Source organism: Enoplosus armatus, chromosome 2 (genome assembly GCF_043641665.1).
Source record: "Enoplosus armatus isolate fEnoArm2 chromosome 2, fEnoArm2.hap1, whole genome shotgun sequence".
In the NCBI taxonomy this organism is placed as follows: Eukaryota; Metazoa; Chordata; class Actinopteri; order Centrarchiformes; family Enoplosidae; genus Enoplosus; species Enoplosus armatus.
This window is the reverse complement of record NC_092181.1, coordinates 11,101,345-11,124,704: the sequence shown is the minus strand read 5'-3', so window position 1 is coordinate 11,124,704 and position 23,360 is coordinate 11,101,345. Positions and strand designations below refer to the sequence as shown.

The following is a 23,360-nucleotide window of genomic DNA, read 5'->3' as shown; positions in this document are numbered from 1 at the left end:
ACTTCTTGTAAGAGGGCTACATGCTCTTCCTGTTAGTTCAACTGTAGGGAGGAAAACTGACAGGCTGCGTCACAGACTGCTGTAGGGCTTTTCTTAGCTTTCCGGAGTTAGAGCTAACATATGAGAAGTCTAGCTCTATCCGCTGTAAGAACGAAGTGTAGGCTTTTTTAGATACTGTGTGGGAACTCATCTACAAGTTCCCTCTCCTCTTCCCGCTCAGTTCCTGTGTCTTTGACATTTACATTATTAAAACATTAAAGGGAAACCTATCAGGTCATCCGATGTATTCCACACGAGCATGACTGTCTGTTTGGCACAGTAGCTTGATGAGCTTTTTGTTTTAAAGGTTTATTGCTGATGCTTTGTAGCCATTTTACAAAGCTTGTTCTGTAAACTAAAATATACAGTCATGGAAAAAATTATTAGACCACCCTTGTTTTCTTCAATTTCTTGTTCATTTTAATGCCTGGTACCACTAAAGGTATATTACCTGAAGAATACAATGAACACGACAAAAAATGCAGCTGATTACATAATACTTTATGTCCTATTTGACATGCTTAAGCTTAATTGTATTCCCAGGGTATATAAGAGGCCATTTCATGTCATAAGCAGCACTGCACATGCAAAGGCCTGGAGTGGTTTCCTGCTTACATTCAAGCCGTAGCACAACTCAGAAGTTGTCAGCTCTCACATAATGCCTAAAACAAAAGAATTATGTGAAGCCACAAAGGCAGCCATCTTGGCACTGCTGGAAATTGGCATGAGTGAGAGACAGGTAGCCAAAAAACTGAAGATCTCCAAGACAGCCGTTCATTACATCAAGAAAAAACAAGCCCAACATGGTACTACCAAATTGCTAGCTGGTCGAGGTAGGAAACGTCTTTCTACCCCACGAGATGACCGTGCACTCATCCGTTCCTGTGTCAGGAATCGTCGTCAGACCTCCAGGGACCTTAAAAATGAGTGGGCACTGTCGAGAAATGTGACTTGTTCGGCAAGGACAGTTCGAAACCGACTTCTTGAAGCTGGTCTGAAGTCACACAGGGCACGGAAGAAGCCCTTCATCAATGAAAGGCAGAGGAAGGCCCGGTTACTCTTTGCTAGGGATCGGACTGTTGATGATTGGGCTAAGGTTCTCTTCAGTGATGAATCCAATTTTGAGTTGATGCCCACTCCAGCCAACTTACTGGTTAGGAGGAAGCCTGGAGAAGCCTACAAACCAGACTGTCTTGCCCCTACAGTAAAACATGGGGGTGGATCAGTGATGATCTGGGGTTGTTTCAGTATGGGTGGAACAGGGCAAATGCAATTGTGTGAAGGGCGAATGAACCAGGTCATGTACAGGGCTACTCTTGAAAACAGTCTTCTTCCATCAGCTGGAAAACTCTTTCCTGCCTCGAATGACTGGATTTTCCAACAAGACAATGCCCCTTGCCACACGGCAAGGTCAGTTAAAGCCTGGATGGAGAACCAGAACATTCGAACCATGCCTTGGCCTGCTCAATCACCAGATCTAAATCCAATGGAAAACCTGTGGAAAATCATCAAACTCAAAATGGAGAACCACAAGCCCAAAAACAAAGCAAATTTGTTTGAATTTGTGCAACAGGAATGGGCTGCTGTGACAGCAGAACAATGTCAGAAGCTGGTGGAGAGCATGCCAAGACGCATGGCTGCAGTCATCAAAAACAATGGTTATGCAATCAAGTACTAACTCCTGTGTGTATCATGTGACTAAAACAGACAGAAAAGAAAACATGGAATGCCTAAAAGCACTGTTTTTGGCAGTACAATGCCATAGCTATTGATGTAAGAACTTAAGTGATTTTGGTTATTATCAAGAAAACCATGGAAAATGGCTAGATATCAGCTCTTAAATTAAACTCTTATGAGCTATTTTTGTTGTTATCATTATATTTGTCCAAACAAATGTACCTTTAGTGGTACCAGGCATTAAAATGAACAAGAAATTGAAGAAAACAAGGGTGGTCTAATAATTTTTTCCATGACTGTATATACAGTGCTGAACAAATTTATTAGACCACCTGTCATAAAAATGAGAAAACACAAATATTTTAGAAATCTGTCAAAAACTTGTTTCAAACTAAAAATTGTATTGTTATTTATTAGGCAAATAACAAACTGGAACAACTAAATAGTCCTTATTCACATATATTAACCAAAAATCTTAATATTTTGTATGACCTCCTTTGGCCCTGATAACTTGCATTCTTGCAACCACAAAACAAATTTTTCTGTTGAGGAATGCAAGTAAATAACTGTAATTTGGCATCTCAATCAAAAAATAATAATGTGCTTTACTATTTTTTTCTGCTTTTTTGTAAAACAGTAAATTTGAGAATTCATGGATAACAACAATAATTATATTTTAGCATTAAATATATCATTTTGATTAAAGAGCTTGGCTTGCACATACTGGTGGATTAACCATTACAGAAACATAAAATATTTTGGTAATCAGCAATACTGTTAATTTAGGGCAGTGGTGGCAAACACCTTACACTGGGTGGTGGTCTAATAAATTTGTTAAGCACTGTATATATAAATTTGTTAAGTAAATATCATCTCCATATGTTCCCTGGGCAGTGAGATTCACCACAATGTGTCATTTGTTTAAGCAATCGGTCAGTATATTTTACACTCATGCAGTAGTAAAGTTATGATCACTCACTAACAGAGTGAGCTGTCTTAAGTCAGACCAGTTTCTGAACAAAAGCACCCACTGCATTATTCAAATGTAGGTTTTTGCCAGAATTGATATAATTGCTAAGGGAGATTTTTCACTCTTTTGGATCAAGAATGTTTTCCTCCCATCACCTTCTCAACTTATCCCTCCATATCTTTAGTCTGCAGTTTGTGCACATGTCAAAATTAACACAAATATAGTTGTCTGATATTAATGGGCAAATTCAAAATAGATGTGTGGTTTAGCATTTATTGTTGTAGCGCAACATTTTTAATTAATTATACTGATCCGTTGAGATGTGTTACCCAGGACTGGTAACAGGTCTGCCTTCTGAGTTGCAAGATAAGATTGTTTTTCATTAGAGATAGCCGATCCCTGTAACAACAGAGGAGTAGTTACACTCAACAGGCTCCTGGGATGCTGTTTCTGCCACCATGGGTAAGTGGCTGCTGGATCTCCAGAGACAGAGGGAACTGAACAGTACAGTGGGTCAGTGCAAGTCAAGCAGGAAAATACTGGGACATACTAACTGTTTGTCTCATTTTATGTCAACAACAGAATGTTTTGAAAGCAGATGAAAGAAGAAGGAACAAAGAAAAAACATTACTCTTTATGTTTGGATGTTTTTTGGATACCACCTAACGGATTCAATGATATTTGCAGTGTGCCCCACTTTACTGCCTCGCAGAATAAAGGCAAAAATCACATGTAGGAATTGTGCACTTATTTACTCTTTAACCTCTGTTAGTATGACCTTCATTTGCACTTTGTATGTACTCCTCAGAAGGCAGAAAGACACATTTGTATGCCAATACATGCTCATCCTCAAGGTAGCTGATGTACATGAAATATGGATGAATTTTGGCAGCTGCCACAGTCGCTGATGACATGGAGTTCACCTAAGGACTATTTGATGAGTGAAAGATGAGAATTATTTTCGACACATTCTTCATGTTAGAAGCAGCAGAGACTCAGGTTCAGTTCCTGGCAGCAGTGCTTTCTTTAGCCCCTTGAAGATAAGGCTGTATGACACAAAGATTATAAAGCATGTGTATATAAGCCTCGCTTTTCTTGAAATGTCCAGAAATACTCACAAAGGTTACAGAAAAGCACACATTTGTGTATGTGCGTACATACACAGAATTTAATAGTGAAAGTGGCAGTTATATTTCTGTCCAGAGGCAGTGCAAATTCAATGAGCTGTGCAATAACACGCTTTGTCTCCTTGTCCCTTCCTCAACTCCACTTGTTTCTCTTTGTCCCCCCCTTTCCTTTTCCCATCGTTTTCTTCCTTCTTCATTTTTTTAGCTGTGTGTGTGCATGTGCGTTTGTGTGTGTGCCCTGGTCTCAGCCCAAGTCCCTGTCTCAACCCTTGTTTGGCTTGGCTGCAGCATTTCCTCTTAATGGATACATAGTGCTTGCCAGCAGCCTGACCCACAAAAGGGAGAGATGGGAGGGAAGAAAAAAAACAAACAAGAGAAATAAGAGAAAGAGTGGTTAGAGAGAGATAAAGAGGGGTAGGACGAGGAGGAGAATACGAGAGCAAAATGGGCAGGGAGCAGGACAGGAGAGGTGCTGTTGGAGGGAAGAACAGATTTTTTGTAAAGTGATGCTAATACAGCGGTGGATAATAGTAGCTGAGGATGCCAAGAGTAACTCAGAAGGACACAAACTATACGGTATATATCTGTTGTATGCAAACTTCATTATGCTGGTGGAGTTTTTATTGTGCAACTCTTCATACAGATAACCTCTATTCTTAGCAAGCCCATATATACTGTACAGGTCATTATATTTTAAATAGGTCACAGATGTAGATACACATTCATCTAAGTAATGGGGTGCTACATAAAGGTTGCCCTTTTGAATGCTATTGCAGTTCATTGTGATCACTAGAAAATAATGAGAGTGAGATAGATATACATAAAAAATGCATTTGTTGTGTGAATTATGACGTAGAGGTATATATCAGTGATGAGATTTCTTGAGCTCTGTGGCAAAAGCATCCCGATAAAAAAAAACATGGGATAGCTAGTGCCTCAATATCTCTGAACACTGCATAATATCCTCAACTAAATCCCAATGGGGCAGTCAGTTTTCTGTTTCTGTATTGTCAGAAGAGAAGGTAAGATTTAAGCACATTTATTATTTACACAAGAGTGGCTCAGATTTTGCCTCAGTGGATCCCCCCGTTCTCTCAGACTGCAGAAAACTAATTGGGGTCATCACTGGGATGATGATGATGATGATGATGGTGATGATGATGATGATGGTGTGTCTGTTTTCAAAGCCTTGATGTACTGAATCACACAGTTTTACCTGGCCAGACTCCCTGCTGACTTAGAGACCCCATCTGCTTTCTCTTTTACTTCATCACTCTCATTCTCTTGTTGTCTCGCTCTCCCCTCCCATCCCATCAAATATATAATGATTTGATGTACAAGTTATGTACACACTAAACCTTTTGCTGACAGTTCATGACATGTTGGAGCCACTGAGATTTGAATGCAGAACAGTTTACAGACAAATGTTGTCCATGAAGTGTCAACACCACATTTTCCTTTTTCAGGAGATAATTATCCATCACGCTCTCTATAGCAAAGTAATTCAAGGACTCAAGAGTTTTAGAAAAAAAGCTTGAGTGTTTGATTGACATGGTTGCGGGCCAGCAGTCAGTCAGTTTCAAGGACATTTCAATGTGTAAGGTGTGTCATTTCAATGGTGACAGCCATGTGTTTGCAGCAGGATGCTTTCTCACCCTCAGTGACAGTCCTGTGAACAGACAGAGAGCTGCAAATGACTTTTTCTTCCTCGTCAACAGCTGTCTGATGTACTCTGCCAGCTGGATGCACTCTGCTAGTTCAGATGTGGCCCTCACGGCCCGTATGTCAAAGGAGCTTGCAGGAAAGCTGGGCTACTGCAAGTAGAAATTACTGACAGAAGTTTGCCATTTTAGCATCTAATGTTGTCGAGTTAAACAAAGGAAAATCTGCCAGTGCAGTAATATATTTTTTCACTTAATTTGTCTGTAATTCCACACTTTTCTGTCCTTATTTTCTCATTTATGAAACAACAACTTATAGGAGAACAAGGAATAATCTTACTGCAGAAAGTTTCGCTTTATATGTGAAGACAAGTTCAAGCCCTTGTGAGATTCCCTGTTCTTTCAGAGAAAAAGATTCATTAGTATAATATTTTACTGTATATTGTGTTGTATCCAGGGCATACTATGGACAGCACACTTTCACCCTGAATGGCTGTCAGCATGTCCTCAAAAAGGGCCTGCCACAGCTAGTGCGTGTATATGTGTGCGTCTGCGTTAAGGAGAAAAAGAAACAAATGGTCATCAATTTGGATGCTAAAAAAAATCATGAACACATAGCCCAACACTAATAAGAGGTGGTGATATTTTAGAAAGTAATATTTGAATAGTGTTAAATGTGAGTCAATTAAATCAATCAGTGAACGTAACAAAAGCCAGGGGACTGCTTTACATAACCGGTGTGGAACAGTGCCGTTCCAAGTGTTTCCACAAGCAGCCATACAGCTGTTTTTTTTGTCAGTAGCTCTGTTAGATTAGAGAATGGTGGATGTTTTGTGACGTGATTTGATTTCACATTATCCAACATGCTTTCTCAGCCAACACTGTCTTGCAGTTAAATGTGAAGCAGAAGGTGTGTATTGATGCTGTGTGTATCCATCTTTCCTCATTATTCCCGCTGGTGTTTTCACACAGAGTTCATGATGAGGTTTCAGCACCCTCAGACTAGGTGCAGACTAAACAGCACACACAAGGAACAAATACTATTTTGTCTGGTCTTACAGTATACAGTACATCTTCTTCATCAGAATTCTGTATATGTTTTAACTAGTGAAGATATTATCTCTCTTGCGGAGAGTCAGAGAAATGAGAAGATGTTAATGTTACGTGTTGTTTCCGCCTGTTTCCATTACTTATGCTAAGCTGAGCTAACCCACTGCTGACATGAGAGTGGTATCAATCTTCTGTTCTTGTTTCAAGTTTACTAGAAATCAAATATTGAGTAATGTAATGCAACCTGGCTGACAGGCAAGTGTAAGACTAAAAGTGCATACCTGCCTTTGGTCAGAGGCTGTAGTAAGATAATTTAACATTGGTTCCTTCTGCGTAAGAACAATAAAACACACAGAGCGTGATTGCTAAACATGTCATATAACTGCCAAGGTGACTGAGCTGCATGTGAAGGTGTGCATCACAGATTAGGGATTTAACTGGAGGTGCTGCTCTTGCATGCTTGTATGTGTGTGTTTTCTGTGTATGCACGCATGTATGTACTTTCTCCTAGAAGACATACACTGCACATGATACCAGAGCCAGGAAGATAGCCTATTTAAGCATTTAAACTAGCTCAGTCAAACAAAACACCCAGTTCCATTTCAGATTCCAGTGCATGAATAAGTCATTTTGTCCTTGGACTGTCAAAACTGAAACCCGCCAGGCTTTCTGTCCGTCTCCATCTTCTTTCCCTTCCTTAGCAATTCAGTCAGGACAAATCACTGCACTGAGGCGGGAGTGGTAATTCAAAATATTTATGTAAATAGTGTGACTGGTGGAATTCCATATACACACAGCAGCCAGTCAGCGATTATATTCCATTATGAATAAGAATTGCTTTAATGCATTTAAAATTATGAACAGGCCTGTTTGTTTCCTCCTCCAGGCCAACTTGTATTCTGTTCAGTGCAATCAGCAAGTAAAGGCTCACTAACTGTAAGCTTAACAAATAAACATTAAACACAAATGTTTTTTTTACACATTATTTGGACATTTATGTTAAAGTAACCAGTTGGCTCCTACATGATTTAACAAGGACAGATTTTGTTGTTGGTTATGTTTCCTGTGATTGCTTTTTTTATTATCTTGGTTTGCTTTTTTAACAAAGTGCAAACTGTGTCCTCCTGTTGTCTGCAGTGGCAGCAGTTCTCTAACGGCAGAACAAGCAGAAGGAGAGGAAGAAAAAAAGACTATTATATCACTCTTTTTTAGACCCATCTGTTTAGCTATCGTTTACTGACCTGGAAAAGAGGTGGAATCACATCACAAAACACATCAGTGAAAGAACACAGGAGCGGGAGACAACAAAGTGAGAGTTTTACTGATGCGCTAACACTGGCCACTTCTGAGAGGGATACAGCCAAATGCTGATATTCATTGTTTTTCCGTGATCTGTGAAATTAAAATCTGCATACTTTATTCTGTATTCTGTAATGCTGAAAGGGAATGTGTTCCCCATTTACTTTAGAAATTGAAGAAAGAAAAATGTTTTTTCTTTCCTTTGAAGTTGTGGAAACCAATGAAAAACCGGTGAATCATGCATTTCACACGTGTTTCACAACAGCAAATCCTATACGATATGGGTATAAGAAGAATCTCCACTGTGATTGTGTGTGACAGCACAATTTATAGTCTCTTTGTTCTAACTCCCTGTCCTCCTTTTTGTTTCTGACTATGAGCAGTTGATGACCAAGCACCCGTCCAAGCGTCTGGGCTGCGGCACTGAGGGAGAGAGGGACATCAGAGAACACGCCTTCTTCAGACGCATCGACTGGGAACGCCTCCAGAACAGGGAGATACAGCCGCCCTTCAAGCCCAAAGTGGTAAGTACTGTGAACACACGCTTTTACAGAGGGCAAAGAACTTCATTAGGATTTAATTTATACTTCCTAGTGTAATTAAGTGTGATACCACTTGGTATAATTACTGTAACCAAGGTCAAGATGATTGGTAGCCTCTCTCACATTAAGTAAATAAGTCCACATTTCCCATTACACTTGTCTGTTTTTGTCATAAAGGAAATGTTGGACTCTATTTTAATATAGGTGCGTGGTGCAATGGTGCATGGTGGATGAAAAATAGCCTTAGTAATCTGTGTGGGCTGATGAGAAGACTGTAAACCTCCTCAAATGAATACATGAAACAAGCACAAATGTTATATTTCCATCACGTTTTCTAAATAGTTTTTCAAGGTTTGACTGGCGCTCTTTTAATTACGTCATCTCTTTCTGCCCTCTTATTCTGCGATGGTTTAATGGAACTGGACCACCAAATGTTTATCTTGATGCACCCAACTCCTAATATTTGCATAACATTAATGGATGAAAACGCACATTCATCTGCAAATTTGCACCACATTTAGATTTACACCTGAGTACTGGCAATCCAGCAACGTCTACAGTCACAAAAGTACCACTTGACTGCACTTTGCACCATGCACCTTGATGCACAAAATCAGCACACTTTGTTTTTCCTTTGCCTCATTGCCATTGGTTGGTCCGGGTTTGTTTTCTCGATGGCTTTACGTAGGTTGTGTTTCCTTTGGCTTTTCACTCAGCTCATTATCTGACATTTTTAGAAACTCTGAAAACTTTGCTTTTACTGGAACAACAATACCATGTTATTATTTTATGCCATCCAACATCCTCACTTTGTGCCATAAAGCAATCAACAATCTCCCCTCAAATTCATCACAATGATAAATGCTATTCTTGACAGCACTCTTGTATGTCTACAGAAATTCTACTTTTAATTTAGTATTAATGTGCCAGTGACTCATTGATATAAAATTGATTTGAACTGATTTATTATTGCTTCTCAGACTAGTGTGTGTCACATACCAGTGCATGCAACACAATACAGATAAGCAAGACAAGTAAACAAATACAACTTTCTGAGCTGTATGCATCTAAACAACAACAGATGTGCTCATCACTACAAGACAAATCTGTAATGGCAAGATGTTTTATGTGTTCTTAGCATACATTTAGTTTTGCAGTATTTAAAACAAGCTTAGGTTTGATGAGAGAGATCTGAAATGTATCAAAAGCAGACTGTAGATTTGTAATGCCCAGATTAAGAGAAGAGCCAGTGGTATATAAAATAGTGTCATCTGCATAAAAATGTACATCACACATTTAGGGTGGGTGAGATGATATTGTTTATATATATATATATATATATATATATATATATATATATATATATATGTATATGGTGAATAAAAGAGGACAGAATGGACCCTTTTGGTCCACCTTTACTAACATTAAGGGGATGCATATTCACACATGATGAAAGTTTAAACAACACACACAGTACAGTGTTAGGTATTCAGTGTGCAATATGTCAAGTAAACAGTGTTCAAGTAAAATTAAACAGTTGGTGCATAAATCCAGACTAAGTTAGTTACAAGTTATATAATGCGTTCAAAACCAACTTTTTGGAATATCAATGAGATGCTTAAAATGAGATTTACATAAAAACATTTCCTGTCTTTACCTCTCTGTAGTTGATGGTGGATCTTGGTTTGACTGTAAGGGCTTAAAAAAGCTTTTTCCTAAATCTGAACTGCTGAAATGTTTCCAAGGACCACCACCCCCAAAAAACACCATCACACACACACACACGCACACACACACACACACACACACACACTGTCCTCATTGCTGCTCATTTTCATAAGTATTGTATTGCTACAGTCTCCAAACCAAGCGTGTTTCTGTCAGGACAGTGTTTTGAAGTCTTTTCTTTTGCAGCCAGCTGTCGAAAACTGTCAGACTTGAGTAAAAAGTGTACCTGAAAGAAAATGGGTTGCGAAAACTGGTTTTCAAATACATAAAGTGATATTTCACTTTGGTAGAGAATTTCATTTTCCATCAGGTTTTCTGTGACATGATTTCATGATTCGTCGTCTTGGATGTTGACTCCACATGGAATATGCACTTTTAGTGTCCCGTAGGAGTTGACAGCGGACATAGTGGGAAAATTCAGGAGAGGACATGCAACAAAGTTAAGAGAACATATTTCAGACCATAATGTTGTACTTTTTAAACCCACTGAACTAAAACAAATTTTCCAAAAATGTATCTTTTCTAATAATTCTAGGATGATTTACTGAAGATTTAATACGATAATGATTATTTAATACCTCTGTGAAAAAGAAGACAAAAGAGCAAAGATGGTTTGTCTTGCGGTTGTAGTTTGAAATTCTGTAGCTGCGAAAGTGCAGTTTAAAGCTGTCACCACGGCAACTAAAGTCTCAGGTAGGTATCTCAAAACCTTAGCAAATAAAACCAAAACTAACTCCATAGTTACAAGACGTAAGTGGAAAAATATCTTTTCTTTCAGTAAATTGATAACATTTTTTTCAAAATGTTGTCAGAGTTTAGTCCCTCAGCCTCGGCGTAGGTAGACAGAGTAATGGCAACTATTAGCAGAGTTCAATTGTCGATAGTGGTGGGTATTAGGACGTCACTATATTATATAGTCTCGCTTTTATGGTAAATTATCCTTGCTGTTGATGGTGCCTTATAATGTATTTCAACACTTTTCTTGTATTAGTGAAACATCTGATGCACTGTAATTACATACCCTACCATTTACAGTTGCTGTTGATGTGTGTCAACCATCCATCCATCCATTCATTTCGTGTACCTGCTTATCCTGTGCAGTGTGATGGGGGGCTGCAGTATAAAATGATCCCACTGTTATTGCATAAGAATTACACATACACACACCAACAACACCAGCACATATGCAGGAGGCACGTTGTTGGCACTCCAATGTGTTAGTAAATTTATAGTAAATGAATGTTGTTATTTGCTACATATGAGACCTGTTATTACAGTAGGCCTCACTATAAGAAGGTGACTGCATTATACAGGATATATTCAGGTATGTCGAGATAGCTGATGTAACCTGACTGCAGTCCCTTGTAACGCTCCCATTAAGAGTGGCTGACAGTGCCAGGGATGTATCTCAAGTTAGGGAAGTTATACCGTCAGTGTAGTCTACTACACACTCCAAGATAATTGATGAATGTCAGGAGTTTTAAGTGTTTCCACACTGACAGCAAAACCAAAGTCAGGACTACACCAGCATTATATAAAAACATGATAAAATAAATAATTTGCTCAATGAACAGAATCGTTACATTAAACATGACATTGAGTCAACCTGATGTGAGATCTAAAAGGGCCTTGACATGACACTTGTTTGTATGCATGGTTTATATGGGCCATAAGTAATTCCAAAGCCTCTCATCTCAATGTATAATTCATGTTACATCCATTTATTATGAGTGCATATCTCATATAGCTTGCATTTTGCTGCACAGTAAGGGGTAACTTTGAAATCTCTTGAGAGTACACATGGTCATGTAGAGCACACACTCTTACTCCCTGTGTCTTTCTATCATTCTCCTTCATATATATATACATACACACACAGACTCACAGACTAACTAACAGAGTTATTATAAACTGCATTTATTTAACAACAACAACAAAAGAACACCACGCAAAAGGCAACAGAGATGAAGTAGGTCACTCAGTGTCTTGTGTGTGTCCCTTACATATTCAGTTTAAATATTGTAGTTCTCTTCTGTTTCAACCCTCAAGGGCTCCGGTTCCTCTAATAAGGTGAATCCTGACCTCTTTGTCCATGTAGTCTCCCGCTGAGTGGATTTGCTGGGTGTCCTGGAAATGCTGTGTGTGCTTTGTGTGTGTATGTATGTGTGAGTAAATGTATGTGTGTGGGAAGGTTAAAGAAAGTGAGGGTAAACAGAGATTGAGAAAAGCAGGGGAGGAAGATTTCCTTGCATGTCCGCCTCGTCTCTGTGTCTATTTGCTGCATATGTGTGTAGGAGGGGAAATCAATACCGGAGAGAGAGAAAGAGAGGAAAGCTTCTGTGCTTGTATATTTGTCCACACTGAAATTTGCAGGGAGGTGGATGCATGCAAACGTGCATGTCCTTTGCACAGTGCATGCTTGCATGGGTCTGGTTTTAGATGCAGATAAGGGTGAAAGATGAGAGAGGTGGAAAGAGAGTAAGGAAACATTGTTTATGATCCCTGTAACCACCATAACCTGCTCTGTAACGATCCATCATGTCCATCTCACTATGCCATGTAATACAGCGCTGTCTGTGAGTCCATTACCACCATTATACACCTCCCTCTCACCCCTCACCAGGTCTAACCCTGCCTCTCTAATCCACTCCTCCTCCTTTCACCTTGCGCATCTATTCCCCCTCAATCTCACTTCATCCGCCTGTGACAGCTGTGGAATTGCAATCAATACACCGGCTGCACCCAGCCGAGAGATTCAAACCATCTGTATCTGTAGGACCGGGGCTTCAGACGGCACGGAGGACACAGTCTGTGTGGTAGAGGGAGTGTCAGGGCAGGCTCAGTTAGGGTTGACCCATATTTATAGTGCTGGATGCTGTCACTACCGCAAGTAACAAAACAAGCACATGATTAAATGCCAGCCACATCCAGCGAGGTATGAAATCAGGCTAATTTCTTTGTGAGTACGGCACACTTGATGTCCACATGTTTTATTCCCACTTGTGGATGGCCACAATCGCCTTTATAGCTGAAGGGAGGGGAGAAGGATGGAAAAAGTAGGTCAAATAGGAAATTGCTGATTGATAGTGATGGGAGCGGTGAATGAAGGGAGGGAGAGAGGGCAAGAAAGAGTGGGAGAACTTAGTCACTGCACAGAAGTCTTGGAACAGTGTCCAAGGAAGGGATGTGCATGCCTGATGGGATACATGGACACTCACACGCACACAGTCACATGCACACACACACCCAGAAAATTATGGCAATATGGATGAGTTGTGACTCACTGTAGCTGTAAGAAAATGAGAATCACAGACTGTTGCAACTTGACTGAGCATGTCTGCCTTTCCCCTTTTTGCTTACGGGACATATGAGGGAGCATTTTCAGTTTATGTATTTATTTTTTGAATATGTTTTTTTATTTGTTTCCTAATTTCTATCACATTTTCCATAAAATCTGTGGTTTATATTTCAACAGATGCAGAGTCAGATGCATTTAGGTTTATATATTAAAGGTCCAATTTGTAATTGCTTAGAGGTTTGTTTACAAAGTCGAATTTAATATGAATTTATGATATGAAAAATTTTTCCAGAATGAAATTTTACAGCTGCAGGAGTTTGTAGTTGTAAAAGTGGGTTAAAAGAAGGCCGAAGATGTTCTGAACAGCTTATCTATGACTTAAATGTCCAATTCTTTGGAGCATGTGAATAGCCAAAGCACAAGTGGTCATGTAAGATTGTGTTTTATCTTTACCTTTCTGCACCAATAACCCATCGATCCAACTCTGCTTTGTAATTTAGTCACATTACACATTCATGAAAATAATTTTTAAAAATGTACTGTACTGTACTACTGCATTACAATGTGTTACTTCCACACTCAGGAATTTTAAGAATTAAGTTGTCTGCTAATGACAAGCTAAAAATCAATCAAAACAAAGCAAAATGTTCAGGAGATTATGACAAGAACAGATAGCTTCCCATGCCAGTGGCTTCAGGGAGAGGGAGGTAGAGAAAACGAGAGAGTCATGGCACAACTCTTAATGGAGGTAGGCGCTCATTTACCATCCTAAGTAGCTGAATGTTCTTTTAATATGCTTGAGTGCAGAGGCGTGCGCGTCTGTATATGTGCATGAGAGAGAGAGGCAGGGAGATTAAAGATGAGAGAAAGTAGGTCAAAAACCCATGTAGGACACTATGTCACCGTGTATGGGAAGATGTATCAACAGCATAATAGCTTTGGTCTCACGCCATAAGGGTTTGGCTGGCTGAATCACACAATGAGAAATAGGAGACGTAAGACCAGCCCTCTGCTTTCTCCGAAAGGGCAAGTTTATGTTTCCAGAAATGTCACAAAGGCAGTGGCACGGATTTTCATAACCACAGTTCATAACCTAATTTTCTCCTTTTGTTCTTGTCGAGCTGATCTTTTGAGCTTCATTTATCTTATGGGAGAAGCTCATGAGATATAGTTTCTAGTCTCTTTAAGGTCCTTTATTAGTGATGTGTGCTGTTTCATAGAAAACTGATTTCTTTTTTTAATTTAGAAATTATTCAGCATAGGAACATGCTAACCACTGTTGCAAATCTAAAGTCCTACATCCATTATGTTGAAAGAAGACACGGACCAGGATAAATGAAGTGTGTTTGTCAAATTTTTCCAAATATTCGTCACTTTTAGTTTGGCAGCTGAAGCTTCATCCTGCATATGCTCTGCGTGCACACTGGTAGGAACATCGCTTGAGAGCAGAGGCCTTTTGTCACAAGGAGCGACTGATCCAGAGAGGGACGTCTTGATGCTGGCTATTGTCAGTGGAGGTCAGAGTGAAAAATATGTTGCTTCACTTGAGCGACGGATTGGTCAGTGATGGATTGAAGAAGACAAGTATACAGAGAGACACAGCAGTTAAAGGATGCAGGCGATTACCCATCAGGCTGTGTGGGAAAGAGAGAGAGTACATTCAGAGACAACACACACACAAGAGCCACATTTTCTCCCTATCTTGAAGTGTGTGTCCTGCCTGCTATCCACTCTGACTGGGCGGTTCTGGCTTGGAGCAAGTGTCACCTGTCAGTGACAATAGTATGGAAGGACATGAGGCTTTTTAATGTTCTGCTGTGTTCACTTCCATTAAATCGCCCCACGTGTGTCAAGAAAATAAAAATAGAAATGTCCGTACCTGTGTGCCACAGTGTGTTTGCTTGACAAACTCAGACAGACAGACAGACATTCCTAAACACACATAACACAAACACAAACATACACATACACACTTAAATATGATGTCTTGTCTGTGAATGTAGGGCAGCAGTGGATAACGTCTATTAGTCACAAATGAGTCAAGAGTTTCAAAGCCAGGTCACAGTTGGTTGTGGAGTCAAATACCAACAATTAAAACTGATTGGAAGCGACTGAATAAATTAGGAAGTGATGTACAATGGCATCTATAAAAATGTCCTTCTTTTCACACTTTCCTCCAAAACAAATCATCTTAAGCTGTGGATCAGTGGACCGTGGTAGTGCCTGTTCCTGGTGGCATTGCAATGTGGATCTCCAGTAAATCCCACTGGGGGATACGGGTCCTAAACTTGATCAAAACTTGTGTCAGTCAGTAGTAACAGCATTTATCATCCAGAAAGGGGAGGGATGTTTTGATGTAGGAGATTTCTGTCTGCTGGGTTGTTTTGAAGCAGTAAACAGGTGATATACTAGTGATATTAGTGATATATGGTGATAAATTTGTCTTGTCCTGGAAAAGTTTAACAGGCTTTAATATTCAGTTGTCAGTCCTATCTAAAGAAACCACAGCTACTATTAAAAATTAATTGAAAATAACACATTAGCTCAGCAGGACACCTCCCACACGATAATCTGATTTATTTTGGCGAGATTGTTAAAAAAAAAAAAAAAAAAGACTAAAGAATGGTGTCCAGATCCACCAGATCTATCATTGTCAAAACGTTAAACGAATTAACCTTCCTGTCTTGTTTATGTTTCTAGAGTAAGCCTTAGGCAACAATCACGGGACAGAAAAGGCAAATCATTGAGTAACGTTATAATCTGCCTGCCTGAAAGCTGCCTGTTCAATATGTTACTTTTGCAATGCTTCATACTGTTTGTGGATAGTACCTGAAACTCTGATGTAATGTTTGGTGAGATATTGCCTTGTACAGTCACAACAACCCTTTGAGTTTAATGCACCAGCATTTATTTCTATGACAACAGTGCCAAAAGTGCTATGGCTGCCATCCTCCTTTCTTTCTATTCAAGTCCTGTGTTAGAGCCCCGTGGCATTTGGATTCACAGAGTCAGTTATACTCACAGCCAGCTGCAGAACAGTAGCTCCAGAGGGAACATGAATGCTTATCAAGTGGTGCACTGGGTCCTAGCAGTGCAGTATATGTGTATGTGTATGTGCGTGCATGTGTTTGGGTGTATGATTGTGTGTGTTTACGAATGCATGCATCCATGTAGGTGTGCCCAGTGTGTAGGTGGACAGGTGGATGAGGATAGAGAAGGATGTTATGTACAGTCCTCTCTCTTTCTTACTCACTCACTCTTTCTTTTGTATGCTCTCTCCCTCATTTCGTCATGGTTTTCCTCAAGTAAAGACTGAAGAATAACTTAAAAGAGAAAGAAACTCTTCATGGACCGAGTAATCTATTGTCTCTGCCGTTCTGTAATAACAACATCTCAATTTGATTCGAGGTGTAAAGTGATTGACGGAACATTAAGTATTGATACTTTAAGCTTTCTATTTACAAGAAAGAAGTCAAAGGCCAGGTTGACACATTTTTGGTAAATATGTGAGGTGCAAAAGTTGAAAGTACAGTGCTGGTGATTGTGCAATTTGAAACAGGGTTAGATGTGTATGACACATTACTGGGTGTGGTTGGGGCTGACATCATGATATCATCTTGTTTCTTCTCCTTTAAAAGAATGGTAGGAGTACCTATTTTGTGTTAGAGGGTACACTCCTGGAGCAGATCCTCCACAAAAGCTAATCCTTAAAGGATACCGATGGCGTTGAGTGGCAGGCGCAGCATCACTGCAAGCAAATATACAGCACCATAAATTAGATTAGCTTGGAAGGAGATGAAACAGCTGGTTTTCATGTTCTCTGATCTCATAGACATTGCCTGCCTAGTGTTGGAAATGATTATGAGACAAAAAGCACTACATTACATTGGTGTAGTTTTTCAACAGGATCTGGTAATGTGTGCTTGGTAAAGCAATTAAAATAGCATGTGAGATGAGTGAGCCTTGCAATATGTTCTTTTGCTCTGGTTTGAGAAAATAAGTCATGCAAATGCAAATCTCAGTAATCTCACATGACCTCAAAATTGCACTGTGTTACTTGATTGTTACAAAAACAGCATGTACTGCACCTCTCCTTTTCAGGCGAGTCTCCAAAATACAGAATGGGGCACAAGAATGAGAAAAACCTGCGTGCTGTGTGAAACAGGACCACTTCTTTAGCAAAAAATAAGTAATATAATAATACTTAACCTGCAATATCACTGTTTAAACTACATTTGTTTTTATCTTGAAAGCTATACTGTGGCCATACATGATTTTATTTCAGTTAGGGAGAATATCACTACAGCAACAAAATGGCAAGAGGTCATGTGCATGTTGCGAGATGTGACCTCCCTTTTCTGAGAGATTCTCTGAAGTGCTAACTCATCCGCCATGTGACATGATCCGTTTCCATGTCTTTCACAAAATTTGATTACCCTCTCATCATACAAACATGAAAACACTTTTGATGTCTCCTGTTAAATACTGACAGCTTGCCTCCCTCTTATGAACACACTAATTAACCCTTTTGTGACCTTGTTGCACCTTGATGCTGTCGCTATTTTTGTTCAAGGAATCATTTTGTTCTTCTGGAAGATAATTAGCTTTGATAGCTGAGGGTCAAACGCACACAAGTACGTACATATCACATCTGAGCCGAGATGAAGGAGCTGCATCACAGGAGGTTATGAGGTCAGAGTAAACACAGTGCGCCTTGCTGCAGAGGTCCTGACACAATTTCCTCTCATAGAATCAATCCTGGGCCTTGTTTACTGGGAACTGGATTGCTGTTCACAGCTGCGCCAACGTTGCTTTGGTATTCAGAAGGGTGCATTGTGATTCAGGTGAATGAGATGTAGAGCATGTAATCTGATGTTGTTAACTTCCTACTGCATATAGCAGTGGGAAAAGTGGGGGATCAGGTGGGAAATGTTCTCCATTTTTGTGCAGGCCAGGGGACACGGTGAATATGCATTTGAATTAGTCGACAGGTTGAACTCACACATGTTGCTTGTTGTACTGTCCATGCACATTGTCTAGGTGTCCAGCCCGGTGTGATTTTATTTAGTCACATGAATGGTGGTGACAATGGTAGTGGTCGATGATGGTTGATGATCATGCTTGTCCTCTGCTTTTGGGCTAATTTGTGAAAATTTCCAAGAAGTTGCCATGCCGCACACTTCTTCCAGCGCTCCAAGTTTTTCATGTCTGTTCTGTCTCGTTGGTCTGTTTGCACTCTTCACATTGTTTTGCATATCCCATGTCTAAACGTCTCCTTCTTCTGTCTCTCTTTTCTACAGTGTGGCAAAGGAGCAGAGAACTTTGACAAGTTCTTCACGCGCACCCAGCCCCAGCTCACACCTCCGGATGAGCTGGTTATCGCCAACATCGACCAGGCCGAGTTTTCAGGGTTCTCTTTCATCAACCCACAGTTTGTACACCCGTCGCTCACTAACAGCGTATGAGAAGGACGGGGAAACCTCCCCGAAGAACCTCCCTGCTCACTGCCACCCACTTAAACCAACCGCCAACCTAACATCTGACCACAACTTGATCAAGGCCCACTATAACCCTTTATGTATTGGTTTTATTCATAAGCAGCGTTCTTGGGCATGCATATTTTGTTCTGTACAATATATTTGCTAGTATAGATTATATAGATTAGATTGGCTCTTGGCCATCATGAGAAATCATTTCCTTTAGTCTAACGATGAGCATGTACTGTAGACAAGGACGCCCTTCCTTACCGCTGCAATCTGTATTGAAGCTTTACCGTAACTGGAGGCACTGGGACAGAAGGGTGTCAGGCTTTATTTATCTACAGTATGCCAGTATATGATGAGAGAATATTAAAGGAGCATTTAAGGCTTGGATTAACTAATTCTGGAAAAGATGCCTGTGCTTGCAAATCTCAATGGATAAACATTATGATCTACAGATCTAGTTGGTGGGTCACGATTTGTTTCTATATGGATAATGATCACAATATAGATATTATGTGATGACCTTAAAAAGGCAGTGTAGACTCTATAGCCAAATATGAAGGACAGGTGGTGCAGGCGTTGAAACAGCACCTTGTGATTCAATGTTTCCTGTATCATGTTTACAGATTTCTTTCCTTCAATCTCATGGTGATGGTGTAAAATCCTGTTTTAGTACAATTTGATTCTAACGAGTCTCAACTTCCAGTGTGCGTAGCAGATCAACTGAACAGTTATCTCATTAAATAATATGCAGCCTGTAAAAACACAAATAGGTGAGACAGATAGGTATGAAAGTGTGTCAGGGGTTGGTTCCAATTTGTCAAAACTTAACTTAGCTTAACTGCTTTCACACACTTTCTCATCCACACACCAATTTTCTAGCCCTTACTTGAGCTACAGATTGTATACTTCCCTTGTCAATAATTTTGTGGACACTATGTGGACACACAGTAAACAGCAATCAGTTTAGTATGTGGGCAGTGGCAAAACATTCTTGCGAAAAAATCAAACCTAAAACGTTTACAGTTTGTTGTGTTTTAACACTAGTCAGTGTTAACCACTGTCTCTGTCCCATGCTATGCCTGTAACTACAAAGCCTCCCATTGGTCATAAATGTCTCAACAGAAACAGTACATTTTGATGAACCGTTGTTTGTTTTTAGAATATAACGTTATGTCATTGTGTATTAACCATGCAATGTTATATTGCATACAGTATCATGCCCTTGGGCGTAGATAAACACATTTGTTTCTTGGGTACAGAAGTTGCAAATCAAAAGCAGCATTTCTTCTGACAATGCTTTGTTGTCCTGGGAACAAACTCGTCCTTCAGCAGGAGAACGTCAACATGATCATTACGAGTTAAATCACTTAAATTTTGCATCCCTTTTTGTTTCTTTAAAAGTAGATTCCTTTTTACTCTCCTCTTCTTTTGTGATCTCATACATATTTTTCCATTAGATCAGATTAATATTTTAATGTATCTAGTATCAGTGCATAACTCATTTGTAAATAATCATGAGTTATTTAAAAAGAGCATAGCAAGTTACAGTTTTTATACCAACACCTGAATGTGCTTTTATTACATTAATTATATAAACCAATATTTGTATGTGTAAAAGATTAAACAACCAAGAAAGTAACCCAGTTCAGATCAACTTTGTAACAGCTGGATGTCTTTAATGGAGTCCAGATTTAGCAAGTTGTGAAATATATCAGTTCTACTTGTTTTTGGCAGATTTACCAAGTCTTTTTTTTTTCTTTCTTTCTTCATATTCAATGATTTTTCGCAAATTGTGCGTTGATTTGGATGCGCATCTGGCTGTTGAGTGTCCTTCTGTATCTGCATGCTGTTGGTAGGCATCATTCATGCACGTGATATGCTAAATGCTGCATGCTACTGAGTATAAAACCCCTAAGAGTTACAACCTCAAAGTGATACACCACTCAAAATCTAACTAGAGGTACGAGTCACCCCTTGTAGTCTTTAAAGTTTGTACCTGTTTCATCCTTTTTGAAGAATATTGGCCATGGTTAGTTTAAATTCATGTTGACTACAATGGATTCCAATAGTCACTTTTCACTGTTGGAAAAAAAAGTGTCAAAATGTCCAGAAAAATGTCTCAAACCACTCATGCATCATAATCCACTTCTTCTCTTTATGCTCCGTTTATTTCAAACGCACATATTTTTGCTAAAATACACAGTTTCGCTCTCTCTCCTCACACACAATCTCTTACAAACCCACCTTCAGCTTGTTTGTAGGTCTGGTCAAGCCTATGGGAGGTGAATGTTTGATACTCAAAAGATAGATTTAGGGTGGAGTATCACAGCGCGGATCTAGATTGGTCAGATTTAACATGGCCATTACACACCACAGCCTGATAATGTAAGAGTGCTGATCTTAGACCAGCTAGACTCTTTAAGAGATGGTTGTAGGGTACTCTACTGCACAGAAAGTCAAGATTCAATGGCACAGTCTTGCAACAGTAATGAAACACCGGAGTCCTAATGCTCAGGCAGATTTGTAAACTGTGTGAAAGCTAGCGTGAGGAACAACAGTGATTTTACCAAAATAATGCAGATCACTGGTGATAGAGAACATAGAATAGACTTTTAAAACTACTATTTAAAAGACTTTCCTGAGACGTAGTCCCTGGTTCTAGATCAGTGCTCATTTCTGTAGAAGCTGATACATTATGGCCCCTGGTTCCTTTTGCTTTCACCTGTTCAGAGCGATGTGGAACACTCAATCCAGATCTGCGGGGAGTTGTGACTCAGAAGCACTGCTCGTTGCTAGACCAGTAGGACCACTCGCTCTCTAGTGTCTCATGAATGGGGTTTATGTTATAATCTTAAATGTTGTGTTGTTGTCATTTTGTAAATTCTTTGTTTATTTTGTTGTTTTCTTTTCTTTTGCTGTTGCCAGTTGCTGTCGGTGTTGTCAGTTTTATTTCTCTAGCTCCTGCTCAAGAAATTCAGGAATGTTTCAAAGGATATATCACATTAGGATACTTGTATCTGACTGATAGAGATAGGAACTATTGAAACGTCTGTAATTTTTCTCCATGTTTTTCTAAGAGTTGTGCTCTCCTACCGTGTCTCCTGTAGTATATAACCTTTTGCATGTGCCAAACCTGGAAAACATCAGAACCCGATAATAGCAGCGTTGCACTAGCTGTAGTCACACGGATGACTCTCAACTTCTGAGACCTGCCTGAAGCCACCCTTGCTGTTCACTGTTGGCTACATAACATATACGGTAGCATGCCGCCATGAGTATACCAGTGCACATTGTGTCAGTACAATTTACAATGACAGTCAGTTTGACAGATGACTTACCACACACGGTCCTAGATTTTCCTGCCTGTCTAGCCTTGGGCCGAATTGTGTCTGAAAAAAACATTTCAACTTTTGGAGCTTTTGATTTAACATCAGTGAATTTCACAGAAGTGAGAGAAAATATTTCTTGTACATACTCAGAGTTTACTCAGCAACAGTCTTGCCCTTGCCTGAGCCTATCTTGCACCTCTGTATGTGCTGACTTAATAGTTTAGATTCATCCCTTTAACAGACTCTCTGATGACTTGCTTCCCAGTCTTCTTTCTTCTTAGAAATATTTTCAAAATGTCAAGTCACAGTCAGTGTAGGGCATGGAAAAAAAGATTACTTACTCTCCCCTTGTGTGCCTTTCCCAACTTGAACAGATATACTGTACATCTTCCTAATCTTCATCGTCCTTGCTCTCATCTAAACTCTGTACTCCATATGTTTACTCCACTTACTGTATTTTTAATCCAGTAGTTGAGTTGATTTACTCACTAGTTTTTACTTTGTTTTATGTCATTTTAGTGTTTCAGCACATTTCACAAATGAATGAATGTGAATAAAAGTAAAAGGAATAAAGCTCTGTACGCTTTGGTCACATAAATGGTCCATCATCTGGTCTGTAAATCAGAATTTTAAGCCCACTTTGTTGTTTGATGACGCCAATAACCTTTACAGTCATCAAAACTACAACTTGACTCATCCTTCTGTGTCTGCTTGCTTTACCTTTACCTCCCTGTGCCTATAAACGACTGAATAATGTAGTGAGTTCATCGATATACGTATGGACAATGTCAGAGGATGATATTCGGGGAGTGAAGGAACATTGAGCCCAGGTGATTGATGGGGTGAAGTTAAATGAATGAAAGGATAGATGATGATGATGATGATGATGATGATGATGATGATGATGATGATGGCTTGTTTGAAGGACAACCCCTGTGCCTCGTCACATTGAACCATCCCTCTCTTGATGTCTCTTGTATGCCCTCTTTCACTCTACCCGTTCCTCCTTCCTCAGTGCCTGGGCCAAGTCAATTCCACCCCTCCCCCCCCCAGTGCACCATGGCGGAGTTAGCCAAATGTTTACATTCTATTTGTCCTCACCTTTTTGTTTTTGATCGAATGGATTAGGATGGCCAGAAAATAATGAAGAAACT

At 39.6% G+C, this 23,360-nt stretch overlaps 1 protein-coding gene across 5 annotated transcripts in view; it reads left to right on the top strand.

Annotated features, from left to right (window-relative positions):
* prkcaa (protein kinase C, alpha, a) overlaps positions 1-18,944 on the top strand; it is a 137,756-nt gene extending 118,812 nt beyond the window's left edge. For 4 of the 5 annotated variants that reach the window (XM_070917069.1, XM_070917052.1, XM_070917061.1 and 1 more), the window contains 2 exons: positions 8,207-8,347; positions 18,692-18,944. In XM_070917069.1, the coding sequence (XP_070773170.1) occupies positions 8,207-8,347; positions 18,692-18,856 (306 nt within the window). In that variant the 3' untranslated portion in view covers positions 18,857-18,944. Of the gene's footprint in view, positions 1-8,206; positions 8,348-14,971; positions 14,996-18,691 lie in introns of all 5 variants that reach the window. The other variant, XM_070917077.1, reaches the window with a different exon arrangement.
* Positions 18,945-23,360: the final 4,416 nt, after the last annotated feature.